This window comes from Corvus hawaiiensis, chromosome 2 (assembly GCF_020740725.1).
Source record: "Corvus hawaiiensis isolate bCorHaw1 chromosome 2, bCorHaw1.pri.cur, whole genome shotgun sequence".
Lineage (NCBI taxonomy): Eukaryota > Metazoa > Chordata > Aves > Passeriformes > Corvidae > Corvus > Corvus hawaiiensis.
The window spans coordinates 48233040-48249792 of NC_063214.1; the positions used below are offsets into that span (position 1 = coordinate 48233040).

General features: G+C 42.0%; 1 protein-coding gene across 2 annotated transcripts in view; it reads right to left on the reverse strand.

Moving 5' to 3' along the window:
* Positions 1–11037, reverse strand: part of CRYL1 (crystallin lambda 1) — a 57518-nt gene extending 46481 nt beyond the window's left edge. Inside the window, exons 1-3 of one of the 2 annotated variants that reach the window (XM_048294815.1) lie at positions 10912–11037; positions 8108–8215; positions 1602–1728 (exon numbers count right to left, since the gene is read on the reverse strand). In XM_048294815.1, the coding sequence (XP_048150772.1) occupies positions 1602–1728; positions 8108–8215; positions 10912–10943 (267 nt within the window). In that variant the 5' untranslated portion in view covers positions 10944–11037. The remainder of the gene's footprint in view (positions 1–1601; positions 1729–8107; positions 8216–10911) is intronic. The other variant, XM_048294814.1, reaches the window with a different exon arrangement.
* Between the last annotated feature and the right edge of the window lie 5716 nt (positions 11038–16753).

Below are 16753 nucleotides of genomic sequence, written 5' to 3' on the forward strand. Positions count from 1 at the left end.
TGAAATGCCTGCCAGAGCAACAAGACCCAAGAATTCCATCACAGCTATGTTCAAAAGAAGATGGTAAAATAGAAGTCAGAATGCTAAAGAGATACAAAGCTGGCACTAAGAATGATCAGATCCTTACCAGTAGCATACGGAGAAAGTAAAGACGCTATATAGACATACCAGGTACTAAGAAGTGCTTGAAAGAGCAAAGGAAACAAGCAGAACTATGAGAATACTGGAAACAAGGCAGCAGCTTTCAGAAGAAGAAGGTAGGAAGAACGGTCAGTTCTTACTCACTGGAATAGGCTGGCCAGTGCTGTTTCACAGATAGCTGTGCCCTTTGTTACATCCATTCATAAATGACCTGAAAGTTAGCTCATGAAATTTAAGTTGGCCATCATTATTATAACCACAAACATTTGCAGAAGGACTTTACAAGACTGAGTGACTAGACAATAAATTTGCAAATTAAACTCAGCAGAAGCAGGCAATACATGCATGAACACAATACTATGAACTAACAAGTTCTGAGCTCATTAGCGATGAAAGAGTAAGATACTGGGGGTGACAATGTATAGTTTCATGCCATGAAGAAAAGGAAGTGAACACAAAAGAGTGTACCACTGTAAAAATCTAGAGTACATTCACACCTTGACTTCTGTGTGAGGCTTTGCCCTGCCTCCCATTCTCTCCTCCTCACTTCACCAAATTGGGAGGAATAAAAGGTCTGAAAGTCTGTCCTCTTTCAGTTTGATTTGTTATTAGGGTTGCGCTGCAGCTAATCAGACTGTGGAAATTTACAGCCTGATGCAGTGTAAGTTGTAAACTCTTGAGTGCAACACAAATACATGTAGAGACAGCTAATGGTACAACACTGGAATAATACTGGGGAGCCACATAGGGTAGAAGATGCCAATCCTAATGAAAATTCATCCATACTTTATCCCAGAAATGGTCCCAGATTAGCCTATTCTCTGCACTACATCCAATCCAGTGAGCATATTAATAATTAAGCACCCACAAACTATCAGGTCTAGTAGTTTAGCTTGTTCCCCATTCAAATTTTACTTAGCAGCACAGATTCCAAACCTATGTATCAACCCTGGTTTTAATACTCTAATACTCCAGGATAGCTGTGTTTCGCTACAGCACTCCCTCACAGTCAGAATAGTCAACCCATATGTCATACTCCCTGCCTTCACTGGGTACCTGGAAAGGAAAAAACACATTTTAGACCCAGCTCTAGAATGTGTGGTGCTCCCTAAGAGATAATCTGTCCCCAAAGAATCTCCTGCCCACCTTCACCTCACATTCATCTTTCTAACAGGTACAGTTGTTATTATACATGGAGGTCAGCAATTCCCTCTCAGCGTAGCTGCCAGCCTCTCCCCCCATAACTCAGAATATGCAAGGAATCCAGTGTAGGAAATTCTGCACAGAGGCATGATCTCCCACATCAGGATACCAGGCTAGAAAGAACTTTAACAAGCACGACTGTATCTTTATGAGGTCAGGATGTTGAACTCTCCAGTGCCCACCTATTGCATGGCTCAGCTTTTGATCATCTTTCTGAACTGTTTGCTAGGAGTTGGAGCTGGCAAATCTTTGCTTACCTGAATGAAAGTAGCACCCTCTACTGCTGCCTTCAGGTCTGTACAAACGCTAATGAGAGCCAACTGCTGCTCCGCACTCAAAGCTCCTTTCAGGAATCCCGACTTCTCCGTCTCTTTCATTTGTTTGCTGACAGAAACAACATAGACACATTTAAACACTTTATCACTGTTAAGCCACTATCAATTATTTGAAAAACCCTATTTACAAACCATGTACTATAATATTTGCCGTGCCACTGCACACATCTATATTCAAAAACACAAAGGTTAATTTCAGTCATTTCTCCTTCCTCCCCCATCTTATCAGAGGTTTTTCTTCTCTTCAAGCAGACATCTAAGATCTACTCCTAGATGCAAGACTGTCACCACTTCAAACTTGTTTTAACTGGTGCACAATCAGCAAGAGTTTTTTCCTGCTCATATTTAATGGGAAGCAAGGTGCCTTTAATATACTTCATCTAATTTTACGAACAGCTTTTTTGTTACACAGCCTCGCTGTAGAAACAGATTTTTACCAGTATAGAGATAAATAAACACATGTGATATAGCCAAGACTCCTTCCTAAAAACCCCATGCCACTACATTTTGGGGCTTTTTTAATGCCTACAGACCAAGTGTCAAAAAATTCAAGTAGTTACTAAACTTGAAATGAATGCTCAAGTACACACCACGGCTGGGACTGGACATGCCATTTTCTCAGAAAAGGTCTCTATAGGTTGAAGCCCTCGAACATCCAGAATAAGCAAGCCATTTTTCAAAACCATTATAAGCGACTTAGAGGAACAATGGCCACAGAAATTAGGTGGGATTAAACTGTCTGATCACAATCAACCTGAAGCTCTTTGATGTAGTCCTTATCATGGTTAAATCTGTTCAGTTTTCATCAGTTTCATCAAGCCAGAACTCCTCTGAGCCTTTGGTTATTAGTCAGCAAAAGCTGTTCATCCTCATGAAGACATGAGGAAATTGAGCTAATGAGCAGCAGCAGGAAAAAAAAATCCTTTATTCTTCCTATCAACTTAACTAATGACACAGCAAATGGATGGGTGAAAAGCACAGATTTCTACTTCTTAAGCAATCTATGGCAATCAATAGGAAACAGAAATCTTCAGCTCCCTTTCCCAAGCTCAGAGGGAATATATACCACAGCATGCTGGGCAGAAACTTTATTCAACACTTAAGGTTTCTAGCACTAAAGGTGCCAGTGTTTCATCTGTAAAGGAACAGGTGCCCTAAGATAGCATATCCAAACTTCTGGCTCCCTCACACCCTGTGAGGCAAGATAAGTAATTCAAAAGGTCTTAACAATCCATTCATTAGAAGTTCATTTCCCAGGTGCTCTTGCCCAAATCCAGCATACTCCTGCTCGCATGCTACATATATTGCTTAAAAAAACCCCAAACCAAACTAAAAACACACACAAAAAAAGTTACATTTGAAGAGATCATATCAGAATTACTTCCTTCATTCTTTGTTCACTCTCATTGCAATACTACATTTGTCTCATCCTCCCAGGTTCCCCAAAACGACAGTACATGACTGGTGACTGAGGGATTCAAAAGAGCTAGAGTCAGACTAAGAGATCTAGCTTCTATTTTTCTTCCCCAAGCTCTCACAGAAGCTTGCAGCACCCATCTCCTGTTTTATATCTTTCCTCCTCTGTCAGTGATAACCATTCTGCATTTCTGCTTTTCTGTCATAAACCATTAAGAATACACTGTGCACTGAGAATACCATTTCTTAGTTAACCTTCAAAACTATCATCTTCATCTTTGGAACTTGAGGCTGGATTGATTTTTTTTACTCCTAACAAAAAATGTTCCTGTTATCATAACCAATCTTCATGTTAGCCATGTATTTAAATCAGTTGAAGCATGGAGTAGGAATTATGTGCATTACTTCAATTTTGGCATTCCCTCCTGGAAAATTTTCATCTTTCACACCCTTTGCCAATCTACTTATTGACATTCTGATTGTTTTGTTCCACAAATAAATTTTAAGTCTTTCACACACTAAACCATCCTTATGTTCCCCTGGGGTATTACATTGCTACAGAACTATGGGAAACCAATGTTCCCTGATACTTATCACATATTAAGGCACAAAGGTTTGTACACACAGCAGTGCACCACTGACCTCTACTGGATGATTTTTTAATGAAGGCAGCCTAAATTTTTAGGGGATCATCCCTCCGATGACCCCAGTCTGAGGGGGTCATTGCAGCCATGTTCATAGCACACAGGGCTTCACTCTGCAGCTGTATTGTTTGTGCAGCTCAGAGAGCTTCACTCAATACCTGTAAGGTCTTTGAAGAATGAAGAATTCACATCCTTAAGGAAATACTACTTCCTTTTTGAGCTTCATTTACCTCCAGAGTTTTACTGTTGTACATGTCTGCCCATGTCAATGCTATTCTGGGAATTGGGCTAGTATTTGCTTCAGGATAAGGCATCCAATCTATGGGAACACTCCCAATCACATAAAATGCCTGGAATGCTTGTGGTTACAAATTCTACTCTAAGAGTCTTTACAGAAGGACCCTGAAGGCAATGCTAAAAACTCACCTTGTTCACACCCCACTTGCCTCACCTTTATCCACAGCTACTACTGGGCAGTTGTCGTATTCAGCACACACTGTTGCAACAAGAAAATACTTACTAGAATTAAGACCACTTAATCACAACCATATTGCCCACACTAACAAAAAGGGAAGGAAGAAAACACCAATCCTGTTCTTCACAGGTTCAGCCAGCCACTGTTGCCCAAAGACGAGAACCATTCACCAGTCATAGCACTACCACTAATGCTGTCTGATAAATGAGAGGGTAGTCGGCATGGGGAAAGCAACAAACCAAAGCAACACCAGTCCCACATATTTAGCCTGAGACAGAACAGACCAAGTAGGTTTTTGCCAAGCTTGAAAGCTTTCAGGAAAGGAAATAACACTGACTCCTTGGACAACCTGTTACTCTGCGTACCAGGCAAATGTGAGCACCATACCTGTTCTCAAAACACAGCTTTAGTAATTACACAAATCACTCTTACTGAAATCCCCCTAGCCGCCCAGGGGACTCGCTACCATGCAGGAATGAGGTGAAAAGACAACATTTCCTTTTGGAGGTGTTTTCAACTCCGGAACAGTCAGACAGAACCTTTGTAAAGACAGAATCTAACCCCTTCCAAAGCCTATCAATACTTTCTCTAGTTAGTTCTGCAAATGAAACAGTTTTGCCAAGCTAGTTAATTGCACTTTTGGGGCTGGTGGGTGGGCAGAGATAAAATCAAAAGGTACAATCAAACGTATGATTTAGCACAAGCTTGATGTGCCAGCATCAGGCACTCAATATCAAACTATGTTCTGTAAAGAATCATCTAGTTAGAAGTTCTCCCCTCAAAGGAGATATATAAAACTATCAAGGAAGACCTAAGCCAAGCTGCATTTTGCCCTTGATATATATACAGTACCAACACAACACAGCAATATATAAGACAGACTGGAAGACTAAGCCAGCAAGCCTACTAATTAATCAATCTTTATCAGCAGCATAATTATGTTTAGAACAATACCACAGTAACTACTTGAAAAAGTTTACATACTACAAGAATTACAAACTTATTTTTGGCAAAGCAGCATGCACTAAAACATTTCTGCATCCCAGGTTTCAGGACTACTTTCAGGAATAGGATACTACCCGTTTTTCTAATTCTTATTATTTCAAAATTTATCAACAGTGGTTGAAGAAACTGCGTAGCTCATGTTCTTGTCACAAAAACGACGTTTTCCTGGAACTAGGCTTTTTAACTAGAGTGCTACAACAGCCAAAATACACAAGTTAATTATAAGTTAAGAACATCTTATGTAAAAGGCAAAACCTGCCTTGAACTCAACTGAACTTGCCTTGAACTTATCAATGACTTGGATGAAGGGGCAGATGCCTCCTCAGCAAGTTCACCGATGACACAAAGCTGGGAGGAGTGGCTGTGCAGAGAGAGGCCTGTGCAGCCCTTCAGAATGACCTTGACAGGTTGGAGAGATGGGCAGAGAGGAACTCTCTGAAATTCAACAAGGGCCGCTGCAGTGTCCTGCACCTGGGGAGGAATAACCCCAGGCACCAGCACAGGCTGGGGGCTGACCTGCTGGAAAGCAGCTCTGTGGAGAAAGACCTGGGGGTCCTGGCGGACAACAAGCTGTCCATGAGCCAGCAGTGTGTCCTTGTGGCCAAGAAGGCCAGTGGGATGCATTAGGAAGAGCATTGCCAGCAGGTCGAGGGAGGAGATCCTGCTCCTCTACTCTGCCCCGGTGGGTGAGGCACATCTGGAATGCTGTGTCCAGTGCTGGGCTCCTCAGTACAAGAAAGACACAGAGTTCCTGGAGGGGGTCCAGCAGAGGGCTACGAAGATTATTAAGGTACTGGAGCATCTCTCTTACAAGGAAAGGCTGATGGAATTGGGCCTGTTCAGCCTCAAAAGAGACAACACAGGGGACCTCAATAATGTCTGTAAGTATCTGAAAGTGTCAAGAAATGGATCCAGGCTCTTCTCAGTGGTCCCAAGCAATAGGACAAGAGGCAACAGGCAGAAACTGGAACACAGAAAGTTCCACCTGAACACGAGGAAGAACTTCTTTACTGTGAAGTTAACTAAACACTGGAACAGCTTGTCCAGAAAGGTTGTAAGGTCTCTTTCCTGGAGCTATTCAAAAGCTGTCTGGATATAATGAGCTCTAGGAAACCCTGCTTGAGCAGGGAGGTTGGACTAGATGACCTCCAGTGTTCCCTTCCAACATTACCCATTCGGTGATTCTGTGCACTCCTATAGGAGAACACATGCAGGCATAGGACAGTACAGACCCAATCAAATGGCACTCTATCCTATTACAAATGACATTCTATGCTTCATGTTTTCAAGCTGAAAACCCTGGAAGGCTAAAATCCTCATCTTGCTATCAGAAAAAGAAAAAATGTGGGGCAAGTGCTGGCTTTAGTAATGAACACTACAAAACTGCCACCTAATAATCCAGAATCTCATCGTGGCTACCACTATGACAGCAACTCTGAAAAAAACCAAAAGTTTGTGTCATCTAGGTGATGCAATTCAGATGTTTGGTCTAACACCCACCTGGAAAGGGGAAAAAAAATTTAAAAAAACAAAAAAACCCCCAAAAAACAGATTTTCCCATTCTTTTGCTATCAAGGCTTTTTCAGCAAATCTCACTAGACATCACATACTGTTTAACTTCTGAACTTTGACAACTGACATGACCTACAAGGGGTTCCTGAAGTCATTCCTATTTGCTTTAAGCCTTGTTACAGAAAGCAATTAGGATGCAACACACCACAACCTTTTTTCAGGTGCAACCTGAAACAACCACAACCTTACACCCCACACAGCTGACACACAAGCTGACATATGTCACTCCAAGGCATCATGAAGGAAGAGCTGATGCATTTAGGTTGATGCTAATTGTGAAGTCATCTGAAGTTCAGCATTAAATGCCGATACAGCAACATAAGGTTGTGTACAGAACCACTTTATAAATGCACTTTCACCCTCTCTCACAGGCAGATAAAAGCTGTATTTCCAGGCCCAGTAAGAAGAGGGTGCATAGGACCAGTTAGACATCTTCCTTCTAACAGAAGAACCAGGGGTCAATCAAAGCAACTTAGGAGCCAGGTTCTAAACAAACACAAGGGAATGCCTCTTCACGCAGCAAGCAGTAAACCTGCAGAACACAAAGTCCTTTGGCAAGGAGGCTGCAGAAGGATTTGTATCAGCTCAAGGGAAGGTTAGAGAAATACTCGGAACAAATGTAGTTAAGAGTGACTGAATAGATAATTAACTTGTTGGCATTGAAGGCTGGGGGAGGAGAGCAGCCAGGACTTGAACTTGTAACTCTTGTAGTGTGAAAAGCACGAGGCTTTAGCCACAGCAGGGCAACAGAAGAGGGCTGGAGGCCTGCTGGCCTCAACCAGTGAGAGTGATCTTACATTCACACCCTCAAACCGGCACTCCTAAAGATGCTCTCCACTTCAACTATAGCTGATCAAATGACACTAGCAACCTGTTCTAGGACTCAAAAATATCAGTTTTAAAGTTTAAAAACTAGTTATAAAATACTAATCATTGTAGCAGGCCTTCTCAGCAATCCACCTTAACCCACCTCCATTTTGAAAGTCTTTGTTGCCTCTCTGCGTAAAAAGTCTTATGTTCATATATTTTAAAGCTAGCCTATAAATAACCTATTGGTGGTAAGTATTATTTTAAAAAATTGAATTTAAACTTAAGCTCTTGAATAACTTAAAAATTAAATTTCTCTTCAGAAGTGTCAGTGACACTTGGAAGCACAGTCCTTCTGACCTTAACAGGACCTGTACTTCTAATTTAAAGCCTTCTTCAAAGCCTAAAATCTGTGCTCCCTGAAATAACAAGATATGGCTATTCGTTCATAATTACAAAAAACCCACAGTTTCATTCCAACCCCAGTTATTTCAAGTCAGGTGACCTACCGAATATTTTCCAGTGCACTTGTTAGCTGCTGTTGCGCAATATCATAAAGTTTCACTTTGAAGCCTCCAGCAGCAAACACCATGGCCCAGCTGCAACCAATGAGTCCACTGAAAAAAAAAAGAAATAAATATCAGCCAACTAATAAACCAGCATTTAATAGGGGGAAGGAGGTCTTGAAAGCATCGCAAAAATGAAAACAGAGCTTGGACTCTTCGATATTTGATAAAAAAGATCATTTACAAATTGATGAGAAGCAAATCTCTCTAGCAGAAATACCTTTTGCTGGCTGTGTATAGCAACTTCTCTGAAAGCTGGAAGGAAAATAATGGGGAAGAAAAAACCCAAAACAAAACAGAAAAAGGAGAGCAGGATTAAAATAGGAGGAACCACTACTTTGGGACACTGCACTCAATCACCAACAGTTTTGTCAGCCACAATCTTAACCTGGAGTTGGTTAATGGATTCATACTAAAGAGATTAAAAAAAAAAAAAAATTTATTTGTTCAGTTCATAGTCTGAAGACAGGCAGCAGTCCACTGGTCCAAGGGTGCAGGATCCTGCTTCAGAGATGATCAGAAAACCCAAGGCCCAGCTACTGAAGTCACAGTGTCCTCAGCAATTCAGAAAGTACCACAAGCACATGAACAGGGAAAAAACTCTCAACTGAGCATGGGTTTGATATTATTTTTCCATCTAGCCACCTCTAGCACTACTTTTATTTTTAGATGAAGCACTTTATCATGCTGGATACACACAGGAACAGCCTGCCTACATCGTTTGATGAAATCATATTACTGAGCAATACATAGAAGAAATCTGTAGTAACTGACAATCTTATTACATCTTTTAAAGCTATGCAGGTTTTAATTTTGTTATATGTGTAGCAGGCAGCAGCCTTTTCAAATGGAAGCACCAAGGCACAGTGTCACAAGCTTACATAACTTGAAATCACAAAAAAATTAGGAAAAAAAAAAATCTGTAACAGAGACATCCATATCCATGACTGTTACAGCTGGGATTTTAATAATCACATGCATTTCCTATCACTTCCAAGATCACTGTATTTGCAGCATTAAACTTTAGTGATCTCTGGCAATTGAAAAATTCAAGGCCATTAAGGCATCAATAAAAGATTAAAAGGAGAGCAAAAGTCAGAGATAAAGTAATAGGGCAGATGAGAAAAGAAGGAAGAAAAAACCGGAACATGTTCCGCCTTTGGTTTAACTATATGTTTTTTTAAAGGATCAAAACAGGAAGTTTCAGGAAATAGCAGGAATCAGTGGAAATAACTGGGACAAAAAAAAGAAGTGAAGCTTTGTATTTAGTGCTGTTAAGCAGACAGTAAGGTCTCAAAACCTACCATTTAAAAGTAAAAATACACAGCTTCTCTGTAGTAAGCCCAGACTTCATCAATTCTGAGGCAAGGAACAGAACAAACTTGCAGAATAGGCATGGCCAAGGTTTGTTAGCTATTGTAGCCTCCCAACTAACAAGTATTTAAAAAATAAAAGCATTTGAATAATGCTTAAACCTTAACCTGACACAAGCATATCTGAGTTACCAGTATCTTTATAAACTGGCATTATCTCTCTAAATTGCACTTTAAAATTAAATTTTCTTAAAACACAAAAAAAAATTTCTTTCACTTTAATACAGGTTTTTAGGATTGTGGGTTTTTTTCTTTTGAACCACAGAGCACACAAAGTAAGTCAGTGATAGGTATCAGATCTGCACTGTTACTCCATTGTATACAACAGCATCATTACCACCTGATGTTAGCAGATGTGATCCCAAGACAGTGCTTTTTGACACTTTAAGCACTGTCCTTTTGGGCCCAGTATAGATAAAGTATCTATCTGCTCACACAACTTCTGCAGGTCCTACCAAAACTAGGTTTAGTGCCATAGGAGCCACAGCAGACAAGAGCCCAACTCTCCCAACCCTTCACACACACCTATGGTGAATAAAACTTCCGTGAGTGCCAACAGTAGGAGCCAGCTTGGTCAGTGTCACCGAGCAGCACCGAAATTCCCATTCTGAAGCTGCAAGTAGTCTCACTAATAAAGTTTGCTGCAGCACACACTTGTAGCACCAAGGTACAGTGGCGCAGAGGGGGCTGTTACTGTGTGGCACGTATTTTCTCTCCCCTCCACACTCTTGTTCAAGTAAACAACTTCAGGTTCAGCTCAATGAGAGGATGAAACAATGCCAGAATGAAAACACAAGCCAGAAATACTGCTGACCTTTGTGGCAAGTAAAAATTACTTCAGGAATGTCTAAGACTAATTTAGGAGCTTCTTGACATAGTTGACAAAGAGGATGTTAAAGCTGTGCTTGGATTTCTCCACTCCTCTCGCACTTACACACACACAAGGCATTGCAATGCAGAGGGGCGGCAGTCTTTCAGACCTAAAGGGTGACTTACTTCGGTAAAGATGTTTGTCTGCTGTTTGTTTTAAAGTAGCACTGAGCTACCAAGGGCTTAAGCAGAGGCACTCTAAGGAGCCAAGCAGGTGCATCCCCCTCCGTTCCCGACATCCAGCAGCAGCAAGCCCCCGCAGCTGGGCAAAACCCACCACCTCGCTGACACACCCGACGGCTGCAGCAGTGGGGACAGCTGAGGCAGGGCCGTACCCGCCACGGAGTCCCCAAACCCCCTCCCCGCAGGCCGGGCCGAGCCGGGAGACGGCCCCCAAGCCCCTTCGCACGCCGCGGGCATCCATCCCACAGGCGCCGGGCCGGGCCGGGCTGGCACCTCCTTCCCGGGGCGCTGCACCCGCCCGCGGGGGACGAGAGGCTTTACCTGCCGATGATGGCAACCTGCGAGGGCTCCATGGCTGCGGGGGCCGCGACCGGGAGATGCGGGATGGGCAGCGGGATGAGCCACCTCTGCCCTGGGCGGGCCCGCCCCTCCCGCGGCTCCCGCCATGTCACGGCCGCCCATTGGCTCCGCGGCCGCCACCTTCCCGGAGGGCCGAGCCTGCTCGGGGCCGGGGCGGAGCTGGGGAAGGGCGGGGCCGGGGCGGGCCCGCGGACGGGCCGGGGCGGAGCTGGGGAAGGGCCGGGCCGGGGCGGGCCCGCGGACGGGCCGGGGCGGAGCGGAGCGGCTCCCGCGGCCGGAGCTCCTGGGTCCCGTCCGGCGCTGCTCCCTGGGCACGGAGAGATGTCTCCGCCACAGCACTCACCGCCCGCTCTCACCTGGGCCGAGACCAGCTCATCTCCTCCCCTGCCAAAGGCAGTGCTAGAATACATCAAACCCCATTGCTTCTGACACGGGCACAAAGGGATTTCAAAGTAAAGTCCAAATTTGAAAGCAATTCTGTCTTTCATGTTAAGTAAGGCCTTACTATTATTAAAATTACTCTCTTCTTGAATTCTGAATTTTTTTTTCCTGTTCTTGGCTTTCGTACAAAATCTGTTTAAAGTTGTGCCAAAATGTGATGTTACAATGTTAACGTAATACTTTAAGCCGCTCCGTAACATATACTGTTCCTATTGTCATGCTGCATTACACACTTTTTCCAGTTTGGTGTAGTTCTTACTCGTCTGCATATTGCTCTGCAATCATGCCAGATATTCCTGAAAAGAAACAAAACTTAATATTTTAAATGCTTAATTATTATCAAAGATTATATTACTGTACTCTTAATATAGCCGGAAAATACTTTTAAGTTTTCTTGTCTTTTTGGAAAAAAAACCCAACAAAACAGCTGAAAAGCAATACATTTGATTCCAGAATAAAAGTTTGATAGTTACTGATGAAGTTCAGTGAACCTTTGTTTGGCTATCATTTGAACCTCTGTTCAGCTTATAATTTCTTCTAGTTTCCAAGAAAAAAAAAAAAAATAAGGCCAACATAATAATTTGGTACATCTGTCCTGTTCACTGACACTTTGCTAATTCCAATCACATTCAACAATGAGATGGAGAATTCAAAACTATAAATTCCTAAAGGCTTCACGAAGACTGCTCAACGGATAGCAGGTGGAAAACCAAACTAGTATCTCCTTGGCTTCCTGACCTTAACACCACCCATGTAAGCTGAGATATGCCAGTAGCTGGGAAGTGTTAGTGGAGCAAAGTGGCAGTAAACTGGGCCATTGGAAGATTTAAGGCAGTGGGATAGAAAAGTGCAGGATGCTGTGCCAGTTCTGCTGCTCAGGGCTTGTGTAGGCTGGCGTAGAAAGCAGCATTTTAAGGTTTTAGCAAGTACCGGTTTTGCTCCTTTGAAGACTAATTCAAAATGGCATGACGTGACACATGTTTTAAACACAAAGACCTTTGTATAGCCAGAGCGTAACTGAAGCAAACAATGTATGCTTACTTTGTAAACTCAGGTTTTTACTTCAAAGGAAAAAATGATAAGTTCCTAGAACATAAAATTAATGTCACCTGGGCTTGAGAAAAATGTTTTTTTCTCAACAACATCTTTCCCATCACTTCCATTTAGAAGTACTTATCAGTTATTTTAATACTCTTTGACCTCCTGAGATGTGTATTTATACCTTACTTGTCATCAGCAATAGACTAAGTGACAAGAACCATTGCAGATCTACAAATGGATTCAGAGAATTAAAATCTCAGCTCAGGAGTGTTACTGCAAGGGTTTGAGGGCTAATCACAGTTGTGATAAAAGCAATTACAGGGCTTTTTCGTTCTGGGCGTGAACAAAGCAAGTCTATGACAATGAAATCTGAACTATATTATTATTGTTGTTGTTGTTGTTGATGTTATTATTATCCATATGTTAGTGACAAAGCCCCAGAGCTCTGCATTACTTAATCAAAATTAGGGTATGACCACAGCCATATTCCCCAGCATCTGCAGTGACCAGACACACTGATAAGTCCAAACTAGATCAAAAGAAGAGAGAGAAGTTTGTGAGAAGAAAGGAAAATATAGATAATTAAATTCTCAGAAGTGTAAGTCAAGGGAAGAAAATATGATTTTAAAACAAAGTACAAGTTTAATTTTTGTGTAATAGCATAAGAGTTTTAGGCCCAGTTCTTGCAGCCTCCACAAGTTAGGGATAGTGATTCTCCTCCCTCTTCTGCAATACACATGGGAAGGACAGAAGGTGCTGTAAGCCCAGAAACATCAAAAACTATAACCAACCAATTACATGGTGAAAGGACCTGGGCACCATTAGGGAATGAAAAATAGGACTTGTCCCGGCAGCAGGAGAGGCCCAAGTGGAGCAAATATGTACGCACCAATGCATATATTCTTTCTTCAAAGCCAAATAGGCATAGAGGCAGATTTGACTTCTGTTGGGAGCTGCACAGTTGATCCCTCTATGTTTTTAGTCTCTATGGAGCATGCTCCTCTGCTGCCCCACGGGCACAGCTGAAATCTGCTACTGGCGTGGATTTACTGCAAGGGAGAAGCATAAAATGGTCATGTAATAAGCAAGGGGAAATAACTCACTAACTCTGAGCCACGGGGAGGTGGTATATAAAGGAGATGTGAATTCCCCCTTGGAGAAAATAAAGGAATGGTATGCTTTTAAAATACAGAGAGTTCTAGCCTGAGCTTTTAGTGTGGAATAAAACCAGAGGCATAGTTCACATTTGTTAGGTATTAGATCTGTTTAATACATTACTTGTTCACCACAGCAACCAGAAAGTACATTTATTTGGTAATGGACTATGATCTGTTGCTACTACATTCCTAATGGTTTAGGAAGTATAATGCTTTAAAATGATAGCTTTAATTAATAACTGTATCGCTGTTCTGTAGAGTTCTAACTAATGGTTATACGTGGTGGTTGTATTGAAATTATGTTACAATTAAGATTATAATTTTAATTATTGTTAGTAGTTTGTGCTGTTAATTTGGGTGATCTTTCAAAATGCAGATGGCTTGATGCAAATACTACCAATATTGTTAAAATGCTGACTCTTAAAGAAGCAATCTGAAGGAGTCAGAAAGTAAATAGCAGTAAAATAGATACTACAAAAGCAAAACTAGGTAAATTATATATTTCAATAGTAAAAATACCTGTTAAGAAGATAAATTTCCTGTTGCAAATGCATTTTCAACCCAAACTACAACATATGGTACAACATTGAAAGGCACATGGTGTGATTCTTGGGGTGTCCTATGCAGGGCCAGGAGCTGAACTTTGATAATCCTTGTGGATCCCTTCCCATTCAGATATTCTATGATTTTATATACATTATTTGTAACATATGTATCATTCATAATGAGGTTCTTCCATTCATTTTGTTTTCAAATCGTATGCTGACAAGATGCATTAGTTCCCTGAGGAGCAGTTAAATGCCGCTTCACTGTTTGTGGCAGTTGAGCTACTTGAATGGTTTCTGCATGACAGCAGGAAATCCTGAACACCTGGTCAATCCAGAATTCAGTATTTGAAAATTACTTTTTTGAAGATTATAATGGGAGAATTACGTTTTCAATTCAGAAAAACACCAAGTAATGCTTGATCAGATGAGTAGTTCAACTGGCAGAGCAAGGGTAAGGTACACACTAACAGTGATTATAGAAGGTACACACTAACAGCAATTATAACAGGCAGACAGTTGCCAGTAACCCCTGAACCCAAATTAGTAGGTTTGTCTGAGTTTGTCTGAGTCCTTATTTGCAAAGTTACTGCTGCAAAAGACAGATACGCCATGTACTGAAAGGCAAAGATATTCTTATTTAAGAGTATAGCTTCATAGTCTCCTTAATCTGTCCAAAGTTTTCACTGACTTCACTGGATCAGGTACTTGATGTCTTGAATGGTAACTGAGAGAAAAACTCACCAGATTAGCAGTTTGCTTCAACTGCACAAGTATGTAACTTGATGCCAGTCAGAGGACTGATGTGGGGCATTTAGTGACAGTCCTGGCTTAATCCAACCTAAAATGATCAGGAATTCACAGCATACAATGCTACTTGGACTGTATACTAAATTTACTTTACTTTTTTTTTGGCAATTTCATGGTCTAGGTTGCCCTCTGGATTTAGCCAGTAAAGACAATTACATCATCTTACACCATTACAGGGTTTCTCCCTGTAGCATCCCCTTGTTAGATGATGTCTTATGATCACAACCCAAGAGTAAGGTCCCGTATTGCCATGGGATCCTGAGATTTTGAGGGTTTGTATGAAATCTTCATGCATTAAAGTATATTTATACTTCATAGCACCAGAAAAAAAGAACCCCCTGTCAATTGACACAGCCTTTAGAAACATGAATAAAGTCTGTTGAGACTCTCATATTCTTGTGAGGATGTCAAAAGCAGCAGCTGGAATGCAAGGCCTCAGGACCTGGGCCAGGGCATGTTCCCAGTATGGTCAGAGTCCATACAGGCCAGGGACCACTCAAGTCTGAGTGTATATACCCAATTTTGGGGGGTAAGGAAGTTTGACAATACGAACATGGTCAGATTCCAGGATTGCCTACGCACCACTGCATTTACAAATTAGATGCACTGCCTCCTTATCACAGTGCCTTCTTTTCACTGCCTTAGATATTTGGGCTGAAACATCAGAAGAGTGCTGGGCACCAGTATGCCCAGGTGCCCGATATCGACATGCTGGATAGCAGAGCTAGGTCTTGTACCACACAGTCTACCTATTGCTCAGGTACATATTAATGCATTTGGGGACAACAAGAAAAATATAAAAACCGTAGGTTCGGTTATACATGAGGAGTCACAGGCAGAAAAAGAGGGGCTATAAATGTATATATATTTCTTATGCTGAAGTACATAATTTGTGGCAAGTAACGCAGCTGAAAACGTTTCCACCCTAAGTCTGTTATTGTGTAAACTAGTTGTACTCCAGAAAATTCAGGAGAATTAAGATTCTCATATCCAAAGGTCTCAAGTCTGAAGTTTCTGTGTGAAAGTGGTTCATGCATGGAACGTGAATAGGTTAATGCAGGAAGTGATAATGTCTTAATAATTCTGTATGTTATCTTTGTTTCCCTTGTTGGGAGCCAGAGTAGAAAGACCTTTCACTCATATCCTCTGCACTTATCTCCTCAGAAAGGACTTTGAGGCGGAAAGGTGAGCAACAGAAGGCCCTGACATTGCATAGTGCGGACAGATTCTGACCATAAAAAAGGGTGTTCTGACTGTACTGTATATTGCCTTTGCAGCTTGCTTATGCTATTGACAAAAGGCAGTAGAGGTAAGTTACAACTGGTCTCATAAAATGTTTTTTTTCTCCAAAATACTGTAGGCGTGTTCAGAGATCCCTCCTCTATTCTGTTTCCCATTTAGGCATAGGAAACTTTCCCCAGAGTATAATGATTTGCTGTGGGCAAACCAGCTGACACTTGTCAGGGTTTCCAAAATACCAAGAGTAAGTAGTAAAGATGGCAGGAAGAATCATCTTTTTATAAGACATTAGGGATTTTAATTTTTTATTTAGTTTCAGAGACTATGGTATGTGGGAAGCTTTAACAACTTCCTTTTCTTTTTTTTTAATTGACCCTCTCAGGCGCTTCACAGAGCTTTCCTGCCGCGTACTTTAAAGAAGCGAGGCCAGCCCAGGCTCTACATTTCCCCGAGCCCCAGGCCCAGCCCGCCCTCCCGGGAGGCACCGCCCGCCCGGGGCAGCAGCTCCGGCAGCGCCCGCCCCGCCCGCAGCTCGCCCCGCCCGGCCGCGGTGCATGCGGGGACCGCCGC